The 26,221-nt window shown below is 48.5% G+C and overlaps 6 protein-coding genes across 6 annotated transcripts; 4 read left to right on the forward strand and 2 right to left on the reverse strand.

Annotated features, from left to right (window-relative positions):
- Window positions 1-254: 254 nt before the first annotated feature.
- Window positions 255-2,046, forward strand: BCR38DRAFT_443459 (peroxin Pex22-like protein). The gene is made up of 3 exons (XM_040860873.1): window positions 255-1,139; window positions 1,206-1,402; window positions 1,451-2,046. Exons 1-3 carry the CDS (start codon window positions 489-491, stop codon window positions 1,854-1,856), a joined length of 1,254 nt encoding a protein of 417 aa, XP_040712388.1. The 5' UTR covers window positions 255-488; the 3' UTR covers window positions 1,857-2,046.
- Window positions 2,047-6,599: 4,553 nt separating this feature from the next.
- On the forward strand, window positions 6,600-9,452 carry BCR38DRAFT_328375 (Spt20 family-domain-containing protein; the record flags this gene model as incomplete). Its single annotated transcript, XM_040854840.1, has 3 exons — window positions 6,600-8,123; window positions 8,154-8,630; window positions 9,159-9,452. Coding segments are annotated over 3 exons (2,295 nt in total), but the record flags the coding sequence as incomplete, so codon positions are not given.
- Window positions 9,453-10,227: 775 nt separating this feature from the next.
- Window positions 10,228-12,156, forward strand: BCR38DRAFT_443463 (autophagy-related protein 27). The gene is made up of 3 exons (XM_040860874.1): window positions 10,228-10,864; window positions 10,950-11,520; window positions 11,666-12,156. The coding sequence occupies exons 1-3, from the start codon at window positions 10,588-10,590 to the stop codon at window positions 11,859-11,861; spliced, it is 1,044 nt and encodes a 347-aa protein (XP_040712390.1). The 5' UTR covers window positions 10,228-10,587; the 3' UTR covers window positions 11,862-12,156.
- A 6,041-nt stretch (window positions 12,157-18,197) lies between these two features.
- On the forward strand, window positions 18,198-19,043 carry BCR38DRAFT_459964 (uncharacterized protein; the record flags this gene model as incomplete). Its single annotated transcript, XM_040862355.1, has 3 exons — window positions 18,198-18,502; window positions 18,566-18,930; window positions 18,982-19,043. The coding sequence occupies 3 exons, from the start codon at window positions 18,198-18,200 to the stop codon at window positions 19,041-19,043; spliced, it is 732 nt and encodes a 243-aa protein (XP_040712391.1).
- A 496-nt stretch (window positions 19,044-19,539) lies between these two features.
- Window positions 19,540-20,336, reverse strand: BCR38DRAFT_397957 (uncharacterized protein; the record flags this gene model as incomplete). The annotated part of the gene is made up of 2 exons (XM_040857678.1): window positions 19,540-19,902; window positions 19,959-20,336. 2 exons carry the CDS (start codon window positions 20,334-20,336, stop codon window positions 19,540-19,542), a joined length of 741 nt encoding a protein of 246 aa, XP_040712392.1.
- Window positions 20,337-23,823: 3,487 nt separating this feature from the next.
- BCR38DRAFT_459966 (TAP-like protein-domain-containing protein) lies at window positions 23,824-25,728 on the reverse strand (the record flags this gene model as incomplete). The annotated part of the gene is made up of 6 exons (XM_040862356.1): window positions 23,824-24,006; window positions 24,061-24,121; window positions 24,175-24,357; window positions 24,388-25,268; window positions 25,353-25,466; window positions 25,579-25,728. The coding sequence occupies 6 exons, from the start codon at window positions 25,726-25,728 to the stop codon at window positions 23,824-23,826; spliced, it is 1,572 nt and encodes a 523-aa protein (XP_040712393.1).
- Window positions 25,729-26,221: the final 493 nt, after the last annotated feature.

Consider the following 26,221-nt stretch of genomic DNA (forward strand, 5'->3'; position numbering starts at 1 on the left):
TGAACAGAGTAATTGCCATTGCGAATGACGCATGTGAATCTTGGGCAGTGATGTTTCTAGCAATTTGACATATCGCGTATGTCTGCACAAAAGCTTCATGATCTTCTTGTTGCTCGTGGTCATTCTCACCGCTACAGCGAAAGTCAAAGATAGTTCAATACAACCAGCAGACCAGCAAGCATAATTGCGGAAATGCTGCGCAAGATGGGGTGTCCAGTCTTTCGGCCGGGATTGTCAACACTAACACCCAGCCACCGGCGATTGGGAACCTGCTTCAGCTGCATTAATTGACGACTGCTCCGTCCCAGCCTTGCCAATTTCTCAAACCGGGCACCACCACATAGCACATTTCTTGAGCATTATCGAAAATCGTCAGTGCCCTCTCTCTGCTCTGTGTGTCGTGAGCTTGCGCGCATGAGCCGCTCAAGCATTATCGAATGAATAAACCTTATTTGCAATGAACCCCCCTCCCGCATAAAACCCCCCAAATGTCGTCTTCCTACGATTCGTCGCGCCGCCGGGGCGTCTGGAGCCACTGGGTTCCGCTGGTGGTGACCGTGACAGTCGCGACGGTGGGTGTGGCTGCCTGGGCCTGGAGCCAGCGCACCAACGAGGAGGAGCACGATCAGCCGCCCCCCGACCTCGATTATGACCATGCTGACTATGGCGACAATCCGCCCTACGGCGCCGGCGACAGTACCGACAAGAACAACCCGAATCGCAGCCTGAACAAGGCGAGCTCGACCATTTCGCGTGCCGAAAGCGCTACCTATGGTGTCACCGAAGCACATGCCGAGGCCAATGCGAATGCCGGATGGGGACAACAGATGTCGGGGGCTTTGCGCCGGACGCCTAGTCCCCAGCAGTTCCTCACCAACGCGGGGAAGACGGTTGCGGCCGGTGTGGGAGCCGTAGGAGCAGCCATGGGCAGTGCGCTAGCCGCGATACGAGAGGAGGACAAAAATGCATATGCAGACCACGAGACGTGGTCGGAGGAGGCCGAATCGCGGAAGGACAAGCCCGCTGCTACGGCTGCGTCATCGCGCGATGTTAGTAAGCATCGCAAGACAGTCGCGGTGGTTGTCTCGGCCGACACAAACATGGATGATTTCGATGAGGACGCATTTCATGAACATGCGGTATGGCCTCACTGTGCAAGGCTGATAGAGTCGTGGGCTTTGTTCGTTTGCTGACTCGCTACACAGTCCATTCTCTCCCATATACCCCAGAACACGGATTTCTCCAAGATCAAGCTGTTTGTCTTGATCTACTCACCCGGTCTCAAGGAAACGGTCCTTGAAACCACTGCAAATAACCTGCCTCCAGCTTCTCTGAGTTCGTCATTCTCAATGATTGGCCATGACCAGGGGCAAACACCAGGGTCTGAAGCGAAGAGCCCACTGTAAGCATGCCTAATCGCAATACATCCGATGGTAGACTGACTAAGCAGACTGAGATCCAACGCGGACCCATCATTCAATGCTGTCTATTCGCAAGCTCTGAGCCTAGTCGAGAAAGAGTCGATGGTCATGCCATTCACATCAGCCAATGGGCACGTCCACATATTGCGACATCTCGGTCCCGAAGTCGTCTACTTACAAGAGTCCCTAGCCGGTGACAGCGGGAGTTACATCACGCATCTCCAGACCTGGCTGAGGCATGATGTCATTCTGGTCGTTGGCGCAGACGGTGGTCACGGCGGCCTCGCAGACAGCGAGTCGGAAGCAGAGAAGCCAGAAAAGACAGAGGTGTGGTGGCAGAAGGAAGACCGAGTAGGGCGCGGAAGGGGCGTCGTCGTCGTCGATAGCTTACGGGTCGGTGATGATTGGGCACGCAGGGTACAAGGTCTGGAGTAGACTTGCTTGTTACGACTTTAATACACATATAGCGCTTTTAGGGATATGAACATGAATCGAGTGATATGGTCATCTCATCATTACTCTCTCTGTATACCGAAAGTTGACGCGATTGCATCTCGGCATTATCTTGGCGTTTACCTGTAATTTACAGCCTTACCCCTGAACCGGGGGTTTGAATCATTATCACATGGACAACTACTCATGAGGTTCATGAATTGCGTTAAGCTCACTTGTTTACTTATGGACTAACCCCGAGCCTGAAGCTGATTGCATTGATGAACGGTGCTTCGACCAAAGGCCCCACGCGAACGCAACTGCCCAGAAATGAGTTCTGATATCCCTGATAGAGACTGTTGTTGATGTTCACCTTTATTTCTACAGGTCATTCTCTGCTCATCAAATGTCCATGGTCGAATGGCGATTATGTGATCTCCATTCGTACACGGCCTGCCCTCATCTGTTTGGGGAGGCTTTTTCTGGTGCACAACGTTGAAGAGGATCGTCATCGTGGCTGTGAAGATTGCATCGATGGCAGTCATAACCCCTCAAATTCGCTCATAAAAGTACATTCATGCGTACTATAAGCAGGAAGTACAACATGCATCGAGATTGCCCACACGTAGTGCGAACATTTGAACGCTTTATTAACCTAATTTGTTGGAGTATACTGTTCGCATCAAGCCAAGACATCACAATGCCGAGCCTTCCCATCGAGTGAATTAGTAAAATCCACCTCGAGGAACCACCTGCTAGTTTACGCTACCGTGTCAGTAGGCTGGAAGAAGATGGTAGAGCAGCGAACCCTCAGCATTCTACATCTCAAATTAGACCGTCTCGTCCCTGCTGCCAAGAGTGTTGAGCAGGAGCTTGACTAATTCGTGCTTCTTGGCAGATTCGTGAGCGATTCGTTTCAGTACATGGCCAGGCATATGGAGGTGCAGAATTTCCTCAGTATTAGACTGTTAATTCGCAAAAACGTACGAGACTAGTTCGAGGAGATGTCAATAACAACAGTGGAGTAAGACTTGAGGGAGGGAAGTTCGACCTTACTCTATCCAAAGTGTCAATGAGAACAACGACCAGGCTACTTATACGCATTAAGTCCTCAATAATGAAATGCACTGATTTCGGAGAATTCAATTCTTTTCTCCGTATTTCGTAGGCTTCAGGGGCCGTTTGGCAAACACAAGCTGCGTATGAGGTTAGAGGTGGTCGCAATTATCGCCACTTCATCCTCTTGCGGCGTGAACCATTGCTCTACCTTGTTTACATATTCGGTCACATATCCAACGTAGGGTTGGCAAAGACCCTAGCTTAATAAGCCGTGAGAATTTCGTCCAATGTACCTTCAGTATTCAGTTATAGGAGCCACTCCTCCAGACGTCTAGCGGTGCGCAGGGGTATTTTTTCTGGCCCAAACCCAAACTCCGTCCGATATGCCCACTCCTAATGAATTGCAAAGTTTCCTGTTTATCTCGATGACACCATGTCTCGGCTCTTGCATGGGGTTGTCTGACCAACCAGCGACCGCTCTAAGCCTCCCCTTCACCTCAAGAGTAAAAACATGATAATATTGAAGGGAGTAGCTAGCGCAGATGCGTATAGATGGATCATGGGAAGGATAGAACGAGTCCAACAGTGGTTGATTTCTCTGGTGTCTAGTGCCAGTATATTTCCACCAACATTGTATCTCAATTGATCCCGGTATGTATGGGAAGAGCCAGGCACCGCTGAGAAGGATGTTGTGCAGAAATAATGAAGGACTTTTCAACTTGGGCCAATAAGGTCGCTCGCTTGGATACTTATGTATAACGCAGAAAATTTTACCGTTGACTGAAACAATGATGGTCAGGTCTGTAAGCTGTTGAAACACTCGCTGAACCGAGCAGCTACGGCGGTCGCTGCCCTCATCCAGGACAGGTTCGTGACGTCTAATAACTTCGTAGACCTCACAAACAGAATCGAGATTCCAGCGCTCATGGGACAAACTTCGTTTTATACCTGTTGAAGCCTTTGTTCTTCAGCAGCACCGTCCAAGCCTCCCGATGTTTCTTTGTTGCCACGTGCAATTCAGGTCCTTCAAATTAGGCAGAGCCTTATTGCTTTTTCGATAGCTTGACTTTGACATATGGCGCGTAGAGAGGCTAGTATAAATGGTGACCATGGGCTTGAATAAGCCGAAAGCCATCTTTAGAGATAGATCTCACCACAGCTGAGCAGATGTGGGTAACTTGTCCTCAAGAAATAATTCTAATATTTTACGCGCTGTATGTAATCTGACATGTTATGACGGAATAGAGGTTTATCCCTGTTTTGATCAGCGTCGAATTGTAGGTGATCTGTCGGGCAGTACGTGACAAGCTCGAAGTTAAGGCCATTAGCTCTTTTATGCTCAGAATTCCAGGTTCCAAGAATCTTGAAGCAATTCTTGATTAACGTAATGGAAATCGCATATTATGAATTTCCTCAAACCCAGTTTTAAAGTGTATGCATGGGTCTTAGCTGTAATCATTGAGAACAATATGCACGCTGATCGTCTCGAAGGTGCAAAGTCGCCTCAGTATTAGGATTGCTGGTGTCTTCCATGGCTATGTTTCGAAATCTGAGTCAGAGATTGCTCCAGAAGTTATGTCAGTATTGATCATCGGCCCAAAAGCAGGTAGGGTAGTTTCCGCTGATTTGGAATCATGCCCAAGAATGGGTAAGCACATATCGTCGAACATCAACTGCTACACTCGATGCAGATTGAGGTGCGAAATCTGAACAGTGCGCTCTTCAATTATGGCTTGCCACTTTCTTGACAAGGTGGCGTAAGTGCCGAGCGGGCCTTCCAGATGGAAGATGATCCAACGGGGGATTTTGGGCCATGTACTCAAGGCAAAGAAAGTGAGAAGGTAAATAGCTATGAGGTACCTTGTAGTTGGGATCGAAGTCGACTTTAAAGGGCTAGTTGTAATAATAACGGCTTGGTGAACCAGCTGTATTCGTATGCAAGTTTCAAACCGACGAAGAATAGCACATTATTATGGTGTGTCAGATTGCCACCAACGGGGGCTTGATTGATACTACGAACGTGCGTGGGGACCAATGACAAGTTCGCCCCCGTGAGGTCCCTAAATACGAAAACCCGTACCTGCCTGCCCCATATTCCTCCATACCTGAGGCCACAGCTTCCTACATGATATATGTGTAGGATAAATTAGCGTAGTAGTAATTGGGTGGACTTGTTCAGATTTGCTTCCGAGTATGTAGGTAAAATATGAAGCACTTAACTGTGAGAAGCTGCAGTTTATACAACTAAGCTAGTGGCTGACGGTTAAGTTATAAAAGTTGGAGGTTTGGTACTCAGATGGATCCTTTAGAGAACTGACGCTCAAATATGGACCAAAAGTAGTACAAGTTAGTTTGATGGGGAAGGTTTGGCAGTCGGATGGATAATTTGACGAAACCAGAGTATAGACTAAGGGCATCACATATACGATTGAGCAACGAGGTTTGGCGATTTAATGAACAGAACCATAACGCACAGGCGTTGGCCCAAAGCATCATAGGTGTGATTGAACGAGATGATTTTCTCTCCCATTGGAGAAAACTTTATCAACGGCAAGGTGATAAAAGCGAGGTCGATTCAGACAGGGTGAAAGTAGAGAAGCAAGAAACCTGTCCTAGTCAAACAGTGGAGTTAACATTTAGTATTGGCTTATCTTCAGAGTGGATTAAACAGCATCGATACCGCATGAATATATCAGCAGATATAACTCTGTAGCTGTGATAAGAGGACCGCCGAGCAGATGTGGGTTCTATTTAATGCTGTTAGTAGGATAGTTGACGGATTTGATCCTTACTGAATACTGTGGTTTCTCAATGGTTTATATCGCTACTTATGTTGCAAGGTTGATCGTATTTGCAAGGCCCCCAATTGGGCCGAAATCTTTCTTACAATATGTCCACACTTTTCGCAGGCGCGCTGGCCTCCTTAAGTTGTCTAATCCTCCGTGTTGTGCCAGCGTATTATCGGACAATAGTCTGGTAATACCCGTCCACAGCAGTGGAAACCGAATTGATCTATACTGTTCCACCCCAGTGCGCCGTTCATTCTATTACTTACGACAGTACCTACTTAAGGTGGTCATCTAAAATGTCAACAAGATCGGATGCGGATGTTGTACGACTCCGCGGTTTAGAAATGCGGGGATCACGTGGAGTAATGCAGTTATTGGTCCGAGCGCTTTCTTCAATGGATCGATTTTAGCGCGAGGCGCCTTCAGGTAGCCGCCAGGGCCATGCGGCTCTTTGTCCAGTTCTTAAATTCAACTCCCAGTCAACGAACCCCACACAAAGGCCATCGCGACACGCCATCGATTGCGGCAAAGCAATAAACAGGGAGTGCAATTCAACATCATTTCCGAATATCGAAGCAACCTGCATTTTGTGGACGGACACGGCATTCATTTTCCTCAGTTGATGCCATAGCCTCCGCGCGCCCGTGGTGCGACGTCACTCGCTACTACGGAATCCAACGAACGACCCGACCCACCGTGCTACCTTGACCTCCAACATATAAACGCGCGACATCACCACCATCATCAATGCTCACCATCGTCGCTGCGGTGTTATGAACTGCAGAAGTAGTTGGCGACGCGTCCACAGGCTTTCACAATTCTGCGACGAGCCGCAGCCATGGCTCCGGTCGTGGCTGCCCATTCGACAACCGCCCCAAATCCGAATTCGAACCCCAATCCCAACAAGATTAAGCGCCCACCCCCTCCCGGCATTCAGACGAATGGCGCATCCTCTTCGCGGTCATCACCCTCAAAATCTCCATCCATGTCGGCGAAGCGACCGCCTACCGCCGGGGGAAAACCGCAACTGACTCCGACCTCTGCCTCTGTGAACGGCGTCAACGGCGCGGCCAGCCGGCAAAGCATCAGTCGATCGAGACGCGAGACGTCCACTCAGGCGATAGGTCGCAATGGAAGGAACAACGGCCTGCGGTCGGCAAGCATGGCATTTGACATGTCTTTGCCCCAAGCCTTTGAGCCGCGGCCGGAGGTCATAACCGACTCGTATATTCTCAAGAAATATGCCGGCAATCCGCCATCACTGATCATACACCTCTACCCTAATCATTTTCGCTTCGACAAACAAGACGGCATATTCCCGTACAAATCACCGATGCGCATATTTCTCGACCATGTCCGGAGTCGCACTATTCCGCATGATCTTCTGGTTTATCTGAACGATTGGGGTATAGTCTTCTACGATGGTCGCTTGATTGTTCAGATCCACGACCACAAGTCGGCGGCTCAAGCCAAGGATGTTGCGAGACCGACATCTGCATCCAGCAAAACTACTCCTTTCTCTATACATAACTATAACCCCTATATTACACCCTCGCCCTACGTTCCATATCCTAAGGAGAATTTGAATGGGGGAGATGGTGGCAAACCCGCCGAGAGCAAATCCTCGGGCAACAACGAGTCGCACGATCAGGAGAACATGCCTGCACCCGCGGTATCAGAAGGCCAGAAGTCGAAAGACCCTCCACAGGTCAAGATTTTCACCGTCGTTCTCCATCCCACACCACAGAGCCTGCGGATGGACCTGATGATCAAGGCTACGACCCCAGTGGGTTCTGCGGATGCAAAAGCTGGGGATGGGTCCAGTATGATCCCGCCCCAGACTCCAATGTCGGCAGTCCCACCGACACCCACCGCGACGAGTATGCCGCCGCCAGCCGCCAAGAAGCTAAAACGTGAAAAAACGGAATTGGCGGCGTGTACCTTATACGCTGCGGAGGGTCAGATTCTTCTCGCAACCGCAGATCCTCTATATTTAGAGCCGACCAAAAACGTTGAGGAGACTATCGCACTCCTGGAACATATGACTGACGCCAGGCACTCGGAACCGCCACCCAAGCCGAAGACTAGGAAGCGCACGGTAGCAGAACGCGCCGCCGACGAAGCAATAGCAGCAGAACATGAGAAGTACATGCTTACTTGGGATGATCGATTGTCCTCAAATGCTGGCGGGGCACAGGGCAGTGCAGACGGTGCTGAAGGCAACGGGCAATCGGGTGGTGCGGCGTTCGAACCGCGCTTCGAGCGTCTGAACGTGATACAAGACCTACAACGTGAGCATCTTGCAAAGAAGGAGCAGGAAAAGGCAAGACAGGCCGAGCAGGAGCGCAAACTGCAACAGCAAAGACTTCAACAGCAGCAAGAGCAAGCTCAACTGCTACAACAACGTCAACAAGAAGAAAGAGTTCGTCGCGAAAACGAAGCCCGGCAACAGCAGCAGGAGGCCGCTCGACGGCGTGCCATGCAGCAGCAACAACAACAGGCTGCTCAACAGGCCCAGGCCCAGGCCGCCCAGGCCGCTCAAGCTCAAGCAGCCGCAGCACAATCTCCGCCCAACATGCAGCACACGATGTCGCAAGCATCTCATGGTCATCCTACGCCTGTGCCTATGTCCAGCGCACATGCAGTCCAGGCAGCCCAACGCTTCTCCCAAGCTGGTGTTTCCTCGCCCGTGGTTCGGCAAAACACACCGCAAAACATGTCATCGCCTATGGTTGGTCATGTTCCCATGCAGCAGACCAACAGTGGTATGGGAGGCAGCCCACAACGACCCTCATCTGTGGTACAAAACCATCAGCCAATGTCCGCACCGATGGCTGTTAGCATGTCAGCTAGAGGCAGTCAACAGAGTCACGCTGCCGGTACACCGCGGATGCCCAGCGCAACTCCACAGATGCCTCACGGCACGCCTGTCAACCGACCCATGCAGCACACTCCGCGCTTAAGCCAAGCGAGTCCGACCCCGAACATGATGGCGCAGAACTCGCAGATGGGCCAAAACATGCTTATGGGCAACCACATGCCCCAGCAGATGCAGCAGAACAACATGGCAACACAACATGCGGCGGCACAGGCAGCACAGCAACAGCGTCAACGCATACAGCAAATGCAAGCAATGCAACAAAACGGCATTATGAACGCCCAGGGCCACCAACCGGTGCAAAATTTGCAATCCGTCCAACAACAACACATGCTTCGACAGCAAATGATGCTCATGCAAGCGCAGAATGGCAACATGCCGAATGCCAACGCCGCCCAGATGCATCAACTACAGCAACAGCAGCGGATGTTGCAGCAACAAGTTGGTGGCATGAACGTGAACGGAATGAGCCAGGCCCAGATGTCTGCTCTGCAACAGCAGATGCAGCAGATGCAACAAATGCAACAGCAACAGCAACAGCAACAGGCCCAGCAGCAACAACAGCAGGCTGCCCAACAGCCACAGATGATGAACGCGCAGCAACGGAATATGCAACTGATTAACCAAAAGACTCAGCAGCTCTACCAGCAGAACGTCGGCAAGTGGGCGGCGCAGTTTGGTGGTATACAGAACGTTCCCCCCGAGGCACACGACAACTTCAAGCGGCAATGCCGTACTAAGGCCCAGGAGTGGATGCAGCAGCAGTTGGCTATGAGGAATCAGCAGGCCCAAATGGCGATGATGCAACAACAGCAGCAACACCAGCAGCAGCAAGGCATGAATGGGATGAACGGTATGCATATGGGCATGTAAAAGGTTATTCCACTGACATCGCTCGATACTCCATTGGTCTAATGAGCTATTGAGCAGCATAACCGGTTGTTTCAAAAGCACAACTTTTATCTGCGCCAACCGGACGCAGAGGCTCGTCTCGCTGTCCAGTCAGTGTGGTGTGGGATAAGTCATACGAGAGGGTAAATAATCTGAAAGGCGTTTTTGGTTGGTCATGGTTGAGGGTCCGGCAAAGCAAAATATGGTGCGGCTTCAAGCCACGGCTCCTTTTTCTTGTTCTGTATTCTCGTGGTAAGGCGGCGTTCCCGGTCCGGAAAGGGTGGAATCATATGTGTAGCGTCTTTCATATACCCCACGGAATAGTCATTGAAGGCGTGGAAGGCAAGGGAGGCTGGCTCACTTGTATAGTTGCTGTGCATTAAGTATCGGTAAGGGAACTGTCCTGACGAGACGAAATAGAATTGGCATTGCGTTCAATGTCTTGCGAGATGTATAGGCTGACTTCCATGCGGGGTAGTATGCTTGTTTTAGTATTATATCTATAGTATAAAGGGGTCAATTCAATGTCGAATCGAAGGTATAAACCTACTAAGGAAACTGCTCTAGTGTAATGATCGGGTCATCCCATTTGTTAGATGGTTATTGGTGATTCTGAGAGCTGAATGTATAAGAGCATAATTCATTTAAGTGCATAGCTCTATGCATTAAGCAAAATGGCTACTGTATTGAAGGCTGCGGCGTTAGCGGGTCCCGATACTTATGACGGAGGCTTGGAATCAGCATTTGATCGCGATGCTGTCATTTCACCTGATCAAACAGTGTCCATAGCAAGCGAAACGTTAGGCAATTGAGCTCGTGCTCATTCCGCGGAATCTTTGAGAGCTTATCCTGACACGCTCAGCTCCTCCTTCATCTCCTCCTGCATCTTCTGTGCTTTCCGACCTGCATACCCCCTGATGATTTAGATGAACAATATCCCGGGCGTTAATTCTCCTACGCAAGCGCAGCACCCTGAAGGTTCGCCGCAACCTTCCCGAACTTAACTATATTTGCCTGGGAAGCTCGACCTCTCACACAAACCCCCCGACTTCGATCGTTGCGCATCAGCCGTCTTCTATAATCATCCCCCCTTCCACCGATTGAATACACGCTCCAAATGAAGTTCGCATCGATACCAATGCCCGACGCGGCAGCCGTCGTCCTGTTGCTCCTGGTATCTGTCTCGCCCGTGGCATCGATGCTACATTGCAACCAGATTATCGCCGATGGGAAGAAGTTCGATTTATCCAAGCTCGGGGGTCCTCACTCGGTCGTCGTCTCGGAACTGGTGGCGGGCAATTACCACAACACGACTTTCACGACCGACATATGCCGGCAGCTGAAGCGCAAAGGCACTGTGCCGGAAGGAGAAACATGTAGAAATGGGGCCCGAGGTGAGTTGCGCCTGCGGAATGGATGGCCCGCTCCCTCAAAGCTTGCAAATTACTTTAGATACTGACGTGCACATCTGGATAACAGTATGCGCAATCACGCGGCTGATCGGCAAAGGCGATGACCACGAAGTCATCGAAAAGATCGAAATCGCCGGTGAACTGGCCGACTACGGTGGTGGTCACCTCGATGCCGTGGCCCACAATCTGGGCTCGTCAGACTCCATCGGCGACTCAGGCAAGGAGGGCGTGCGCATTACCATGAACGGTGGGTTTCGCGAGGCCTATGGCCAGAAGCGCCCGCAGAAGGCTGTTATCGAGTTTCTCTGCGACAAAGACCGCGAAGGCACCGAGGGCGAGTGGGATCCCGAGGACGATAAGTACGAAGAGGGCGACGACCCGCTGCGGATCCGGAGTTTTGGCGCCATGGAGGATGGCGAGAAGGACGGGGGTGAGGGGGACGGGAAGCCGAAGTTGGTGCAGCTGGGACCTGCTAACGCCAGTCTTGTCTTTGAGAGCTATGGCGCGGTTGACGAAAGTAGCAATACCGACGTTCTGAAACTGACGTGGAAGTCGAAGTACGCATGTTTGGATCAGGCAGACAAAGATGATGGACAGGCGAGCAGTCATTGGGGCTTCTTTACTTGGATTGTGATTATGTGAGCATTCCTCCTTCAGCTGCCCCCCTTTCCCCCGTCCCATCCACTCCCCTTGCCTCCGGTCAAGTAGAGTCATGGCTTTCATACAACGCAAGGGCATGTAGGGACTTTGAAGTAACTGGCTGACCACCGCTCCAACCTATAGCGTCTTTCTCGGCACCGCGGCCTACCTCATCTTCGGCTCGTGGCTCAACTACAACCGCTACGGTGCCCGCGGCTGGGACCTGCTGCCCCATGGCGACACGATCCGCGACGTGCCTTACCTGATGAAGGACTGGACTCGCCGGGTCTTGAACACGGTGCAAGGCAGTGGCTCAAGGGGCGGATATAGTGCGGTCTGAATAGCGGGAAAAAGGGAAAAGGTATAGATTGGGGCGCACTGAACCGGATGGAGAACTTGTCCATCTGGATTCTGGTCGCCTTTGGTTTCCTTGCTTTTGGTTGGTGGTGTTATTTGGTGCAATAAGGATTCGGGAGTAGTGGAGGTGTAGTATAGCAGGAAGATGAATACAAACGACAGGACACAGCATGCCCACTGTCTCGAGCTATTTCCCATAGTATGCCTTCTCACTCCTGAAAATAGGTCCCGTAAAAAGCGGATTAGATCGTAGACCTGCGAAGAATTCGGAATGCCCCGGAACCACCTTTATTTTAATTAGTGACTGTTTCACTTGAGGTTCAGCACCACACTAGCTTAAGTAACCACGTTTTTACTTAAAAGAAACTCGGAGTACTTCGTGCAACGCTTTTTCGGAACGGTCGGTACTATTGTTTTGAACCATATGCCCAGAATTACGGTACTCTTCGGTTGTATGTGGCACCATGGGATATATGGAAAAAATCACGTTAGCCGCCCTCGCCCAGAATCGAAGCCACAGGACACACTACTACATTATCGAGCATAGTAACTGTCAGTAGTACGTGTAGGGGTAGCTTTGCTTTGGCGGCGATTCATCGCTCACTTTCGCCATTACCTGGGTTTGGATACTCGAGTAGATATAATGATATGTTGCCTGGAGGCATTGTGTAAATCCTGAGATTATACGTTAGGTAGAGATTGGAGTATAGGAGATGTTAATACGATGACAAAACCTAGTTGTGTTATTCCTCCTCCTATTGTTCTGGTTCGTCCATATTTTATTCGGTGTCTTTCGTCAAACTTGCGCTAGGTATGGCTAGTACAGGAGTCATTGGACTTCAACTATACCAATAGAAGGCATTTATTTGTATCTATTTGATGTAGTCTTGAAGAAACTCTAAAGTGTGCATCGAGAGATACTGACCCAAGGGAGACTTTTATTAATGAAAATCCAGCCCACTGACGTTTCAGCATGCCAGGGGTTATGTCAGTATTAAGGTTGTTGAAGAGCCGGAAGTCCGACAAGTCGCTTAGTTATAACCCATGATCTCGTGTCCGTTATAATTACATAGTACATGTCCACTTACGTACTCAAGTATTAATCATGCGAATTCATGGGTAATATTATTATTATTATTATTAAATACGCCGTAGGCTCAAAGCCCCCGGTACCTCTACTAGTACTCCCGTATGTCAAACCGTGCCCTAATGGCTGGACTAAATACATACGCTGCGTCGTCGGTTCGCCCTATTGGCGACTGCGTTACGTCCACTACCATACTACGTTGGTTCTCAACCTACCAACAAAGTCCCCCCTGAGAAGATCGATGCTATCTGGGCCTTGAAGCTGTCCGACCCGTCCCTAGCAGCCACCTTACAATAGTCCCACTAACTACTGGTTCTCCTGTTGCCGTTGCGAGGTCTCTGCGAGAGTATAGTGGCCGTGGTGCGATGGCGGATGGGTAATATTGAAGTGAGATGGTGACCTACGTTCTACTAAGAAAATGTGTCGGAGGATGTTAGAATTGTGATCTACTGGAAGGTTGATTGCTTCTGCATCATTCTGAGGGTTGAATCTGTGCCTATGGTGATGTATATGAGGCTTGGGAAGTTATCGCAAGTGTTCATATGGTAAGGTACCAGTTTCGATTAAAACTCTATTCGAGATCTGTGTGTTGAGTTGGATAAGACTTATGCTATCCGAAATTCGACTTTATAATGGTGCATATGTCCATTCTGATAGTGTGGCTTATTAGACTCTAAGCAGGGTTTTCCAAAGCATAAAACTGAGCATCCGAATTTGAAGATCAGTTAACGTCCCACACCCACATCCGGGACACCCCCACATGTGGGACACCCAAAAATGCCTCATCAACACCGCTAGCCTCTAACTTCAACCTCTTTTTTCTTTACTAATATCGATTCAATCGTTACGAAGTTTTACGTACGTCTTCGTTACACTAATGAGTCAATATACCGAAGATGATATTTATCGAGCTCTTCAAGCAATAGCTACCGGTCAAAGCCTCCGAAAAGCAGCATATGAGCATGGTGTCCCAAGGTCTACTCTTTCACGACGGATTCAGGGAGCCCAGTCAAGAGATATAGCCTTCGCTGACTATCAGAGGCTCTCTCCAGCCCAGGAATATCATCTGGCTGAATGGGTTCGAATCCAGGCTGCCCTAGGCCTCCCACCAACCCATCAACAGCTCAAAGACTTCGCCGAGCGTATCCTACAGATCCACGGAAACACCGAACCACTTGGAAAGAACTGGGTCCAGGCTTTTATCAAGAGGAACCCTTCATTCAAGGTCCAGAGAAGCAGAGCTATCGATTCCCAGCGTACTAATGGAGCCTCAGCTAATGTGATCAGGCAATGGTTCAAATACCTCGCTATCCCTGAGATCAAAGCTATTAAGGCCTCGAATCGATACAATATGGATGAGACAGGTATTCTAGAAGGCAGAGGATCAAATGGTCTTGTTCTAGGATCATCTGAGACTCGTTCTATACGGAAGAAACAGCCTGGATCTCGAGCTTGGACATCTCTTATAGAGTGTATCTCTGCGACTGGTACTGCACTACCCCCACTTGCGATATACAAGGGGAATTCTGTCCAGCAGCAGTGGTTTCCTCTGGACTTGACTCCATACGAAGCCTGGAGATTTACAGCAACAGAGAATGGGTGGACGTCAGACTCTACGGCTACAAAAGATCTTTATTCCTTTGACCCAACCAGAGAACCCTGAAGAGACTAGGTTACTTATCCTAGATGGGCATAGTAGCCACGAAACGACAGAGTTTATGTACCTCTGCTTCATAAAAAAGATACACTTGCTTTTCTTGCCGCCACACACATCCCACGTTCTCCAGCCTCTCGATCAGTCAGTCTTTGGACCCCTCAAGGCAGCCTATAAGAAGGAGCTTGGTTACCTTGACCGATGGGATACTACTACTGTCGTAGGGAAGAGAAACTTTCTCCTCTGCTATAGAAAGGCACGTCTAGCAGCATTGACCGCTAAGAACATTATCAGTGGATGGAAATATACTGGTCTCTGGCCTTCGAGCATAGCTATACCCCTTATGAGTCCCCTGCTCCTTGAGAATACGTCAGCACCAATCAGACAGCCTAGTCAGACTTGCAAAGGGTACTCTTATAGTAAGGATAGTCAGGACTGGGCGTTAGAGATATCAGCAGTAGCCTGGTCAACGCCTAAGAGGAGAGATGAGCTCCAAGATCAACTCAGCTTATTCAGCAAGCTTGATAGTGATCCAAATACCCAGCGGCTACTCTTTCGGAAAGTTCAAAAGGGCTTTGATGAGAAGGACTACCAATTAGCTGTCGCACAGCGAAATATTAAGGCAATAGAGGCAGAGCTTGAGGCTAGTAGGGCTAGGAAGCGGAGGAAGGTCAAGATGAGCCCAAATTCGAAGTTTACTAATATCAAGGCTATTCGGAAGGCTCAAGTCGAGGCTGGTGAAATTGAGGATAGTACAGATGAGTCTAGCGAGTCTGAAAACCCTAGTGACGGTGAAAGCTGTATTGTAGTCGCATTAGAATAAGTGTAAAAAAAGGTTGAAGTTAATGGTTATAATATACAGTGTCATTTTTAGGGCGTCCCACATGTGGGGGTGTCCCGGATGTAGGTGTGGGACGTTATACGTATGCAGAAAATTCATTTTAAACAATTCTTCGCTTCTCGGATGTAGAATTTCTTCCCAGAACTTTTCAGTTACCGACAACTGGGCAAACCTGCCTATTCACCTGGTGATCAGACCTCCAACTCTATCCATCCAGGCTGCGCAGCGACGACGAGACCTGCTCCAGCGTCTTAAACAGCTAGTCTATCAACGGATTTTCGAAAAGGGCCATCAGCTCTAACTAAAAAGGGGGAATTGCGTGTTTCCCTTTGCCCGAAGTATCTCTTCGTGTGCGAATAGCGAAAGTGAGACGTATGATAGTATTCATATAGGGAACTATTATAATACGACAGATATTTGGGCCTGGTTGGACGGGAGATTAGAGTAGGGTGCCAGGATGGAAGATGGTGGGGGAGTGTAGGATTATGGAGAGGGCAGTGAATAGAGACGGAAAAGGAGTGGGTGAAAGGCAGGCTGATGCGGAGGGCAGCGTAAGCCTTGCAAGGGATATTTAATCTTCGCTGATAACGGCATTCATATGATCGGTCATATTGATAGCTGTACTTTAAGAAGTTCATAGAACACTAGCGAGATAAATCGAACGAAAGAGCAGACCAGCCTGAGACCTACTGTGATATTAACTTGTAGATAACCAAAGAGATAGACCGAGTTGGCAACATATCTGTTTGAATTGGGGGTTTGAGAGCCAACTCAATGGTTTAGCTTCTGCGGACCTTTGATTGAACAACGCGAAGCCCCTCGAACCACCGTACCATGAAATTGCAGAGTGTTTATCTGATCAATCATATGTGGAACTCAAAGAGACAATGCCGCCGATACACATAGCTCTCATTGATTCGGAATGGCGTTGCTCTGCATTGTTTTATTAACGCGAACCCAACGGGCTGAACGTGATCATTCATCCCTGTCTTCTAATGATATCAATTGTGGAATTGTCTAAATATAGCGGACTTAGATTGAAGACCTAAGCCCCAGGATAATTCAGAGGACACCGGAATATTGATGTTGCCTGGACAGCCCTCTTGCTAGAGATATTCTGGATTTCAATCTAAGGAATGTGGTATCAACAAGCCCCATACATCTATGACGAAGCCGATCTATACAATAATTGGCTTTGTGGAGGTACAATAATTCCGAACCCTTGCCCTCTGCTAGTAGTGTGTGCATGCGAAGGGGCAGAATTGAGCTTCTCCTACATATAAGTCGAAGTATAGGCTGGGGTTCAGACCTGATTCCAAGGCGAATAGAAGCACTATTGATCTAGCGGTGGTACGAAAACTATCTACTATGGGACCACTGCGGATACCATACCGCAGGAATTATGTACTGGGAGGCTTGGGACCACACATTGGGCGAAAACCTTCGTCATATACGCAACTAAACAATCCAATTTATTTGTCGGAATAGCTGGAGTGGACTTGATAAGAAGATGCAAGCCTCTGCTGCAATCAATTTGACTGGATACTGTGGGCGCCCTTGCTTCTGATAGTAGATTTACGGGAAAACGGCAGGGTGTGTACATAGCAGTGGGGTGGCTTTCAGTCATTTTTCCATATCTATCAGCAGTGTGCCTTCAATCAGAACCTTGATGAATAGAACACACCTATGAGACCCAGAATTCATCTTTGATACGAACGTTGAAGTTGCACTGGGTATTGCAAGACAACGTTCATGCTGGAGCCCAGTTGCACAAATAAAGCTTAGCGATGCAGCATGATCAAGCCTTATGAGCAGTAGCCAATGTGAACATGGTAGACAATGAGCATCGGAATAAGAACATCCCGTGCGCCATGACATCATTGCCGGAATTTGCGCTGCCGCAGATTGGTCATATTATCGTGGAATGGGTGTGTTTGACATGCGGGTATTCAAGGAAACTTCCTTGATGCAGCCCGCGTTGGCGTGTCTATACCCCGCATGATACACATAATCATGCAACTAGGATCCCCTGGCAACGAAAACAGATAGAACCGACGTACAGCGAATACACAGGACGAAGGCGCAACAACCAAGCAACAGTCCCATATCTGACCCAAAGCAACATCAGGCGACCGCTTGGACGTCCATCCTCGCAGCTGGGTATTAATCCCAAATCCCGAAGGAAAATATTGTTCATGTACTATGACGAAAACGCCGCCGAAATGGGCCAATGCCGATAAGGCTGTTGACGTTCGCGGACAGGGCGCAGGCTTACTGCAGTCAGCCACAGCTGCACGAGGAGCTCCGTGAACGGCCTCTTTTTCCGAATTAGGCAATGCGCCGTTGCATTCCTTCTCAGCCTCTGTTTACACCTCCAATCGAGATGAAGATCGTCACACACACTTTACCAATACCAGGTTTGAGTGGCCGGGCAATCATAAGCTTATATGCTAATTATGGTATGCAGTACACAAAATGACGCCAAGCTAGCTCCCGCTGACTACAATGACTCGGTCAGGTATGTTATCAATACACTTACATGTTGGGATCGAGTGCGGATGACCCTGACTCGGCGTCCTCCAAGTGTGGGCTGCAGATTGGAAGTTTGCGTTGATCTCTGGGTGAGCTGGTCTGTTAATTTCTGGTGTGAATATAATAGAAGAACATGGTCGTCCTGGATAGTTAGAACATGAGAAAGAAGCAAATCTCCAGCTGGGTACTAAGACGTTCTGTCAATATGCATATTCAGTTACTTTTCGGCGTGGTGCTACTCTCTCATGCTCTTGCTGCACCTCTTATCTTAGAGAGGCAGTCGAGTATCCCGTATGGCACTGTCATCACAAGATGTACACAACCAGGTGTCGTCGCTCTGACTTTCGACGATGGACCTTTCATATACACCGAGGAGCTGCTAGACACTATTGCAGCAAGCGGGTTCAGGGTGACGTTCTTCGTAAACGGTAATAACTACGATAACATTAACAACCACGCTTCGACCATTCAACGTATGGTCGCTGAGGGTCACCAGGTCGGATCTCACACGTAAGACTCACCTGAGTTCTCCCCTCTATCAACATCCCATACTATACTGAAATTTGACTCTAGATGGGACCACGGAGACCTAGCCACCATGGACACCGCCGGAATCACCTCCGAAATGACGCAGCTGGAAGATGCTTTGGTCGGCATCCTGGGGTTTTTTCCACAGTACATGCGCCCGCCCTACTTCAGTTACAACGACAACACGCTTGCCACGCTCGGTGACTTGGGATATCATGTGATTCAAGCTGATATCGATACCCTGGACTGGCAAAACAGCACGCCCAGCACCATTGGTGGTAGTGAAGAGATCTACGAGGAAGGGCTCGAGAATGGAGGGACGCTCAGTCTCATGCATGATGTGTATCAGACTACGGTGGAGACTTTGGTGCCTCAGGCTATCAAAGATATTCAGGGAAGGGGGCTGACTTGTGAGTTTGTTCTATGACTGGATATGCGATGGTGTGTACTGACGATAATAGCTGTTACTGTAGGAGAATGTCTTGGCGATCCTGCTGCCAACTGGTATCGGACGTCGCGCTAGTGGGGGGGGCAATCTCGAAATGGATTTAGCAGGGGAAATGCCCCAGCCGGCCATGAGTATAAATTGAGGAATTATGGAAAGTAATCACGGAAAATTAGTTATATTTCGGATTATGATGTAATTTAGGTGCTAGTTAGTTAAATACCCTGCCTAATCAATAAGACGCAGATGTTGGTAACTCATCTAACGAAGTGCACATAAGTAGTTTGGGAGCTGCCAAACTGTGACATAGCTGTGTCGTTTAACGGCGATGCCTAACTTTCTGCTTTTTGTGCCGCTACGCTTTCCATCTCGTTGTCAGACCTTATAACTATCAATATGATCACATTCTGCAACGAGTGGGTCCCTCATCTTTTGACGGTCATTTGGTCCAATACTCGTCTACAATCAGCTTCGCGAATTATCCTTGCCCAAGTACTAAACATTCCCATATACGAACAGAGTTCTTCGTTTCACTAATACACTCCACCATCGCAAAGACGAGATTTTATTTCATCTATGGCTTCTTGGACTCTTCGTGATCATCCGTCTTCTTTTGCGGTCGGCTGTCAGGCCATTTACGGAACAAGTCCCTCAGCTTGTCGATCGGAGCAGCAAGAAAGGCAGCCGCATTATCGAACGGCGGCTTATTCGGTGCCATCGGGTGGCTCCGAGATGGAACAAAGTACTTTGTTTTTTCAAAACTTTGGCAGAGCTCCTTCGACTCCGTCAAGGTAAGTGCCTCTTCCAGCTTGCTCAAGTTCTGCTCCTCATCGCCTTCCACGTGGATCTGGAAGCCCTTGAACAGACTTGCGAGGCTGGGAATGAATTCCTTGTCTCCAGGTTTGAGCTTCTGGAACTGCTTGAGTTGTTCCTTGATCTTTCGAGGGTTAGTGTTGAATCTTGAAGATAGGCTTGGGCTATTTATCACTGTACCAACTGATGGCTCGCACGATCCTTCTCCACTCTCTCGCGTCCTCCCGGAATGTTTCGTTCCAATACCGGATATACCACAAGCTCCTTCGCGATGGCAAGTCTCGCAAGTTCCCATATGAACAAGTTTTGGTAGCGTTGTTGCTGGTCAGAGTCGTTGGAGTTGACCATTTTGTGGTAGCTTTCCTCTATTCGGTGATGATCATGTTGGATAGCTTGGCTGAGCTTCCAGATCTGACTGTGCTCCAGTGCTGGGGTACGCTCACCTGGGAAGTGATAGTCGGCAAAGTTTCGACCAAGGACTTGCAGCACCGTTTTAGGCCGTAAGCTGACAATGCCAAATTTTGGAGGTGAGATCGGACGAGCTGCACGGCGAAACATTATGGTATGTGAACTTGAATCCCTGGCCCAAGACGGCAGCTGTCGTAAACGTCGAAGTAGAAGCTGCGGGAACTAGGGGTATTGGAAGTATGGTGGAGACTTGGAATTCGCTCAAAAGCCCCTTTCACCGGTCAAACGGCGCGAAGCTTATATTATGACGACGCGATTCAATGTCTAAGCGTCACTTTCTATGGGGCTAGAATTAACCACAACTAACAACAACCGGCGCACCAACGTGAGCGATCGCTACCCGTCCGGCTTGTGTCAACATATGTATACATGGCGGTGTACAAACTGCAAAATATTAATTTCAATCCAGTGACTGAGCTAATTGTGTAATCTCCATATTAACACTACCCGATGCTTGGTTTTCTTCCTTTTGGGTGTCAATGTCATTGTTGAATAGAATGTCAACAGTATTAGTAGTGGAGATACTCCGGGCGCCAACTTCGACCTGGCCTTGAATAACAGACGGGAAGAACCAACGGGGGACCTGAATATGAAGAACTTAGATGTCCGCAATAGGAGCGGCAATGGAATTCATAGCCACTGGGTACCATGAAGATTAGCCGTGAGACTAAAACAGCAACTTTCAGCACAGTTTAGACTGCCAGGCACATGCGCCAAATGCACCCTTTTAAGGTTAGCCCATAGCTCATAGCCCAATAAAAAAAGAAACTGACCGAACACTTGTTTATTGCCTAATTAGGAAATCTCAAGGTCTGTACCAGAAGTACATGATGCAGTTGAGAGGCTATATGCTACAAGTGAAATATGAATAATAGTATGGGGACCATGGGTGCCTGCAAGGATGCTCCCCACCTCGCACTCGAAGTTCAACTGGTCTCATTTTATTGCTCAACGGCAGATTGTACTATTAGCTCAATAACTTGAAATCATGAATGCCCCCACCCTTCTTGTATTGTGCGGGTGATCCAACGACCAAGGGCAACGGTGACGGCTACCTGAGCCACTGCGACAATATGTCGACCACGTGGCACTTGGTGCACTGGAACCCGCTGGGAGACCTGGGTTTATACCTGAGGATCAACAATGTGAGCACAGTCTGTTTAGTGCATGATACTTTATTGTGTCATGGTATAGAATAAAGAAAGGAGGCACGATAAAGGAATGGGGTAGAGGAAACCCGGTTCGTCAAACCTGGCGTGGTTTCCAGCAGTGAGAACTGCCTTCTCAATAAAAATCCCGAGGAAACTGGGGAGCCTTATCTACCACGCCTTCAATAAATACACTCAAGACGGCCAATAAAATCCCCTAGAATACTTGGTATCAAAGGGCGTAATCGAGCGTACTCAAGAAATGGGTGGTGGAAGTGAAGGACCTGGGCGCATGCTGAACCACAAGTATCCGACCGCATGCCTAGCATTTTCTCACTCAGCATATTGTGGGTAGCGGAGAGGGATGTCAGTTCTCGATGTACTTCAAACCGGTCAAACTCCCAGTGGGCAACTGCATCTGCCGCTACGAAAAGTTGAAAGGAGACTACTGGGAACCGACGCACCTGAAGAGCTGGAATCATGGCTCCCTATCCAGAAAAAGAGTCAAAGCAGCTCTTGTAGCAGATTACTCCGCTCAGGCAATGGGCAACTACGTTGACATTAGGCACTGTGGAGCCCGAGACCTACATGCATGCGAAAATCATATGCGCCGTTGATAGTGTTGCTTCAATATTGATTGCAAAGAGTCTGCGCTCTTTAAGGAGGCGTAGTATGCTTCTGCATATCACGAAGTCTTCCAGCAAGGATGATCTGTAAGTAGCAGAGGTAAGGCCAGCAGAGCATTTGGGGCCATTCAATGGTCTGGCGAGTACGCTATGAATATTCTTGAAAAAGCAGTTATAAATGCCATGGCGTCGCCTCAAGTACCAGTACTGTGTTGCGCGATCATTCCTTGATCATGACCTTAAAGAGTTTGGGAATTGCAGAGGGCGTGGAGTATAACTCGAATTGGACTATTGGTCAACTTTTCGATGGAATTCTGAATGAGACGAAAATGAGGCGGAAATTTCAGGGAAAGAAGTGCGTTGTGATGTGCGATTTGCTTTTACATATCTATCATGATCAATGATGACTATGTAAAAAGTACCCGACCAGACAGGGGCATATCGTTCCTAAAAGACTTGAATCTTGTTTTGCTTTAAATATGGAAAGACATGATTTAGAAGAAGTCCCTATGTATAACACCAGTTACGATCACAGGTATCTATGTTTTTCAAATATACGGAGTGATTAAGCGCGTAACAAAGTTTTCTATTGCCCTATCCAATATGATAGAACTAACTGGTACCAAACAGAACTCCGGATGAATCAAGCTGGTAACTTGATATTCCACTTGATTTCGGATTGATTGACTTCCCGAGTCACATCTTGAAACGTCTTAGCCCGCTGCTTTAGTGTCTACCCAAGCCTTAGTGTCTTGTCGGACCGCACCAGACTTTCTAGCTTTAACTTTTCCCTTCACATCTCTTTCCTGCTCTTTCATGCTCGATGGCTGATTTAGAGTTCTTAAACTTGCTCCATTACAAGCAGCTAAGAGGCAAACTTTTCTGTATCTAAATGCCTTATGGCTACCTTCACTCCTTTGGGCTGGAGGAGATTAGAGACACATTCAATCCTATGCCTCGTTAGAGCTTGCAATAAGTCCGATATGTTATATCTGATGGAGTGCATATGGGGTGTGAATTGTTGTATTGGGAAAGGATGGCCAGGTCAGCTATTCTGGCCTGGCAGAGCTCTTTTATAGCTCTTATCTATCTTATCTCTAGCTATAGGGCAACCCCCCATGGGGTCACGTATCAATATCCGATCAACCACGGAAGTCGTATGTCCCTTCTTCCATCATTGGCCAGCAACAAGTAAATATGTAGCTTGCTTTCTTAAACATGAAAGCCAACAAGCTGTAAACCCTGAGGAGCTTTTTGAGGATCGGAAGCGGAGCAGCATGGATAGGAGGAATGCAAGATAATGAACGAGTTAACCATTCTTACCTGTGTAATGAAGTTTTGAGTCGAATTTCAAAATTACATAGTGATTCTCCCTTTCAATAACTTACAGTCAGAAAGATTCCAAACTACATGTAACTTGTGAAGTCTAATTGAAACTCGATAAACACCCAAAGTCACGCTTGTGTACCTATGTTGGAAAGTAAGAGGACTGTATTAGTAAAAACTCAATGCCATCCCTAAAAAAGACTTCGTCAACACCGAGGTGGTGAAAATGAGAAGAACAAAAAAATAAAGCCAAAAAGCACAACCAGGGTTTTCTCTAGCCAGCCCCAAGCAACAACATCATGACATTGTGTATTTAGCTGCTTGATATTTCACACATTAGCATAGCAGCATAAAAGCCTCCCATGGTTATTCCAGGTACAACAGGTGTTAACAACGCTTGAGCCCGGGTCTCCGAAACCCGGGTCAGCCTTGACCTTCGGAAAGTTGCAATCCCCTGCGTTGTGCCCCAGTTCAGTTTCAATCCACAAGACCCGAAAACCCAGCCCGTATGATATTCTCCTTCAAAGTTCCGTTCAGGACGATACCAAAAGGGCCTTGTTCAAGTGGGCAGAAAGATTTGTTGCCGGGCAGCTTGCCAGTCTGGAAGTAGGCGCTTATTTTGGACAAGCCGCAGGTGTTCCTTGTAGCGATGGTTGTATGCTTTGAACTGATTAGCATCGTAAACCAGCTCTTGGCCAAAAGTGATGAACTTACGCCCATTCCATCTACCGTGAGTACCTGAGAATTTGGGTAGTGTGGTGCCGACGAGAGTGCGCTGTTCACTGCAGTCAGCTTCAAGGCCGTGTTACAGGAGGAGCGGTTACTCGCTTATCAATAGGTGTCACCGGGTCGTGTGTGTTGCCGACAAAGAGTATGGGAATTGCTGTATCGCCGCCAAATGGCCCAGTGAAAATCTCGGTAGCTTTGATGGGCCAACCGGTACATCCCAGTGCTGACTTGATCCATATTTCCCCGATGATACTTTGGTGCTCAATCTCTTCGAGCTGAGGTCTCAAGTCTTCCAGCGTCTTTTTGGATCACGTATTGTTCTGGTCAGAGCACAGAACAGCGAGACTCCATTCCGGGTGCTCATAGCCAGCCGTTCTGGGGTCACCAAATATTGTCATGGCTTGTTCTGCCCAGGGGCTGATATGCTGTGTTGAAAGGGCACTCTCGAGATCCACCAGGGTTTGGGGTAATAAGCCGAAATACGAGAAGGGCTCGTTCGCTGTGCTCAAAAGTCCTACTTTCAAGACTAGTAATGCGGTCTCAAGATCTGTAGCGTTCGACCAATTATCAGCTTCCGCTTTCCGCGGATCAAGCTGTACGAACGACCGGTTGAACCGCTCATAGATGTCCTTTGGGGTTGATCCAGTATAGTACGAACAGTCCGCCGGCCCAGCCTTGTGGCAGTAGATGAAGAAGGCAGCGATGATTCCATCAAGGTGGTTGACGCTTTCGGAGGTGTAGTTGGTCAAGTAGCTCTCTGGACTCATAACGCCATCCAAGACCACGTTGCCCACACTTTCTGGAAACATGGAAGCGAACGTTTGACTGAGAAAAGTTCCGTAGCTGACTCGGTAGAAGTGTAAAAGGTGATTCGGTTTGGCGGCTCTTTCGCCATCTTCTGTCTCTGCGAATGCGTTGACAATGCTGAGCATGTCCCTTGCAGTGGTTGCGGTAGACATATGTGGGCCAGCATCCTTCTCTCCTCCAGTGGTCTTCTCACATCGCCCACCCAAGTCCTTGCCGAATTGGATGAAGCTGTTATAGAAGTCATCAGTTACTCTCGGAACGGTTTTGGACCTCAATGTGATAACCTGGTCTGAAGTGATATTGGCTGAGCAGTCGGCTACAGGTTCGCTCAGCCACATGCCCCGGGGATCGAATCCGACAATATCCCAGTTGGTGCCTACCACGGCCTAATAAAAATATGAATGTTAGTTGGCACTCATCAAATAATTCGAGAGGGTTAACATGGCTCAAGGAGGGCAGTAAATACTGACCTGAATGGTAGATGCATTGTCCAGAGCTTCGCCCACGCCTGAAACTCCAGGTCCACCAGGGTTGAGAAGTATCATGCCTTGATAAGCTCCAAAGGAAGAATTCGATTGGGCGGGCTATTTCACAAGAGCCACCGAAGCTCGAGCAAGACTGGCGTTCTGGTAGTCAAGCGGCACCTGCATAACTCGTTCAGCATGCAAGACAAGGGCAAAGGGAGAGCAAGCTGACATCAAGCCTTGCACAAAAGAACCCCTCATTGCGAGGGCACCAAGTGAGCGTCTGAGATGGGGATATCTTGTCAAAAGTACATCTTTCAGAGGAAGTTCCTATTACAAGGTAGAACAAGCCCATTAGGGCGAGAACGAGTGGAGTGGCCATCATGAAGGTAGCTGGTAAAATACAAAAAGAGTGAGCAGTGAGCAGTGAGCAGTGAGCAGAGGGTCGAGAACAAGTCAGAGAGTTGAGGTAGACGAGATAGACGAGAGAGACTGCGATGGAGAGAGTAGACAGGCACATATATACACAGATCATTTTGCTCAGTTTCAATAGCTTTGCTTGGCAAGTTTATGCCTTGGCGAATAACATTATGCAGGTACAGCTACCAAATAGAGGCATTGGAAACTTCCTTGGCAGATCGTAGGGACCCTGTCGTGTAGCTGCTTTTGAATTTACAGATACGAAGTACAAGCATAGATGAGCAAGGATAATGAAAGCCCGTCACAAACCCAACAAGACCAACTTCTACCAGAGTGGGCCTTTTAGCGGGGAACGGTCTGTTGGATATTCGTCAGTACGCTTAAACAGCAGGGTCCGTACGAGACGACCAATCAGGAGGTCGGGCTTTAATAAGGAGACCAGTAGGATCGATCAT

Source organism: Pseudomassariella vexata (assembly GCF_002105095.1).
Source record: "Pseudomassariella vexata strain CBS 129021 chromosome Unknown BCR38scaffold_12, whole genome shotgun sequence".
Classification (NCBI taxonomy): domain Eukaryota; kingdom Fungi; phylum Ascomycota; class Sordariomycetes; order Amphisphaeriales; family Pseudomassariaceae; genus Pseudomassariella; species Pseudomassariella vexata.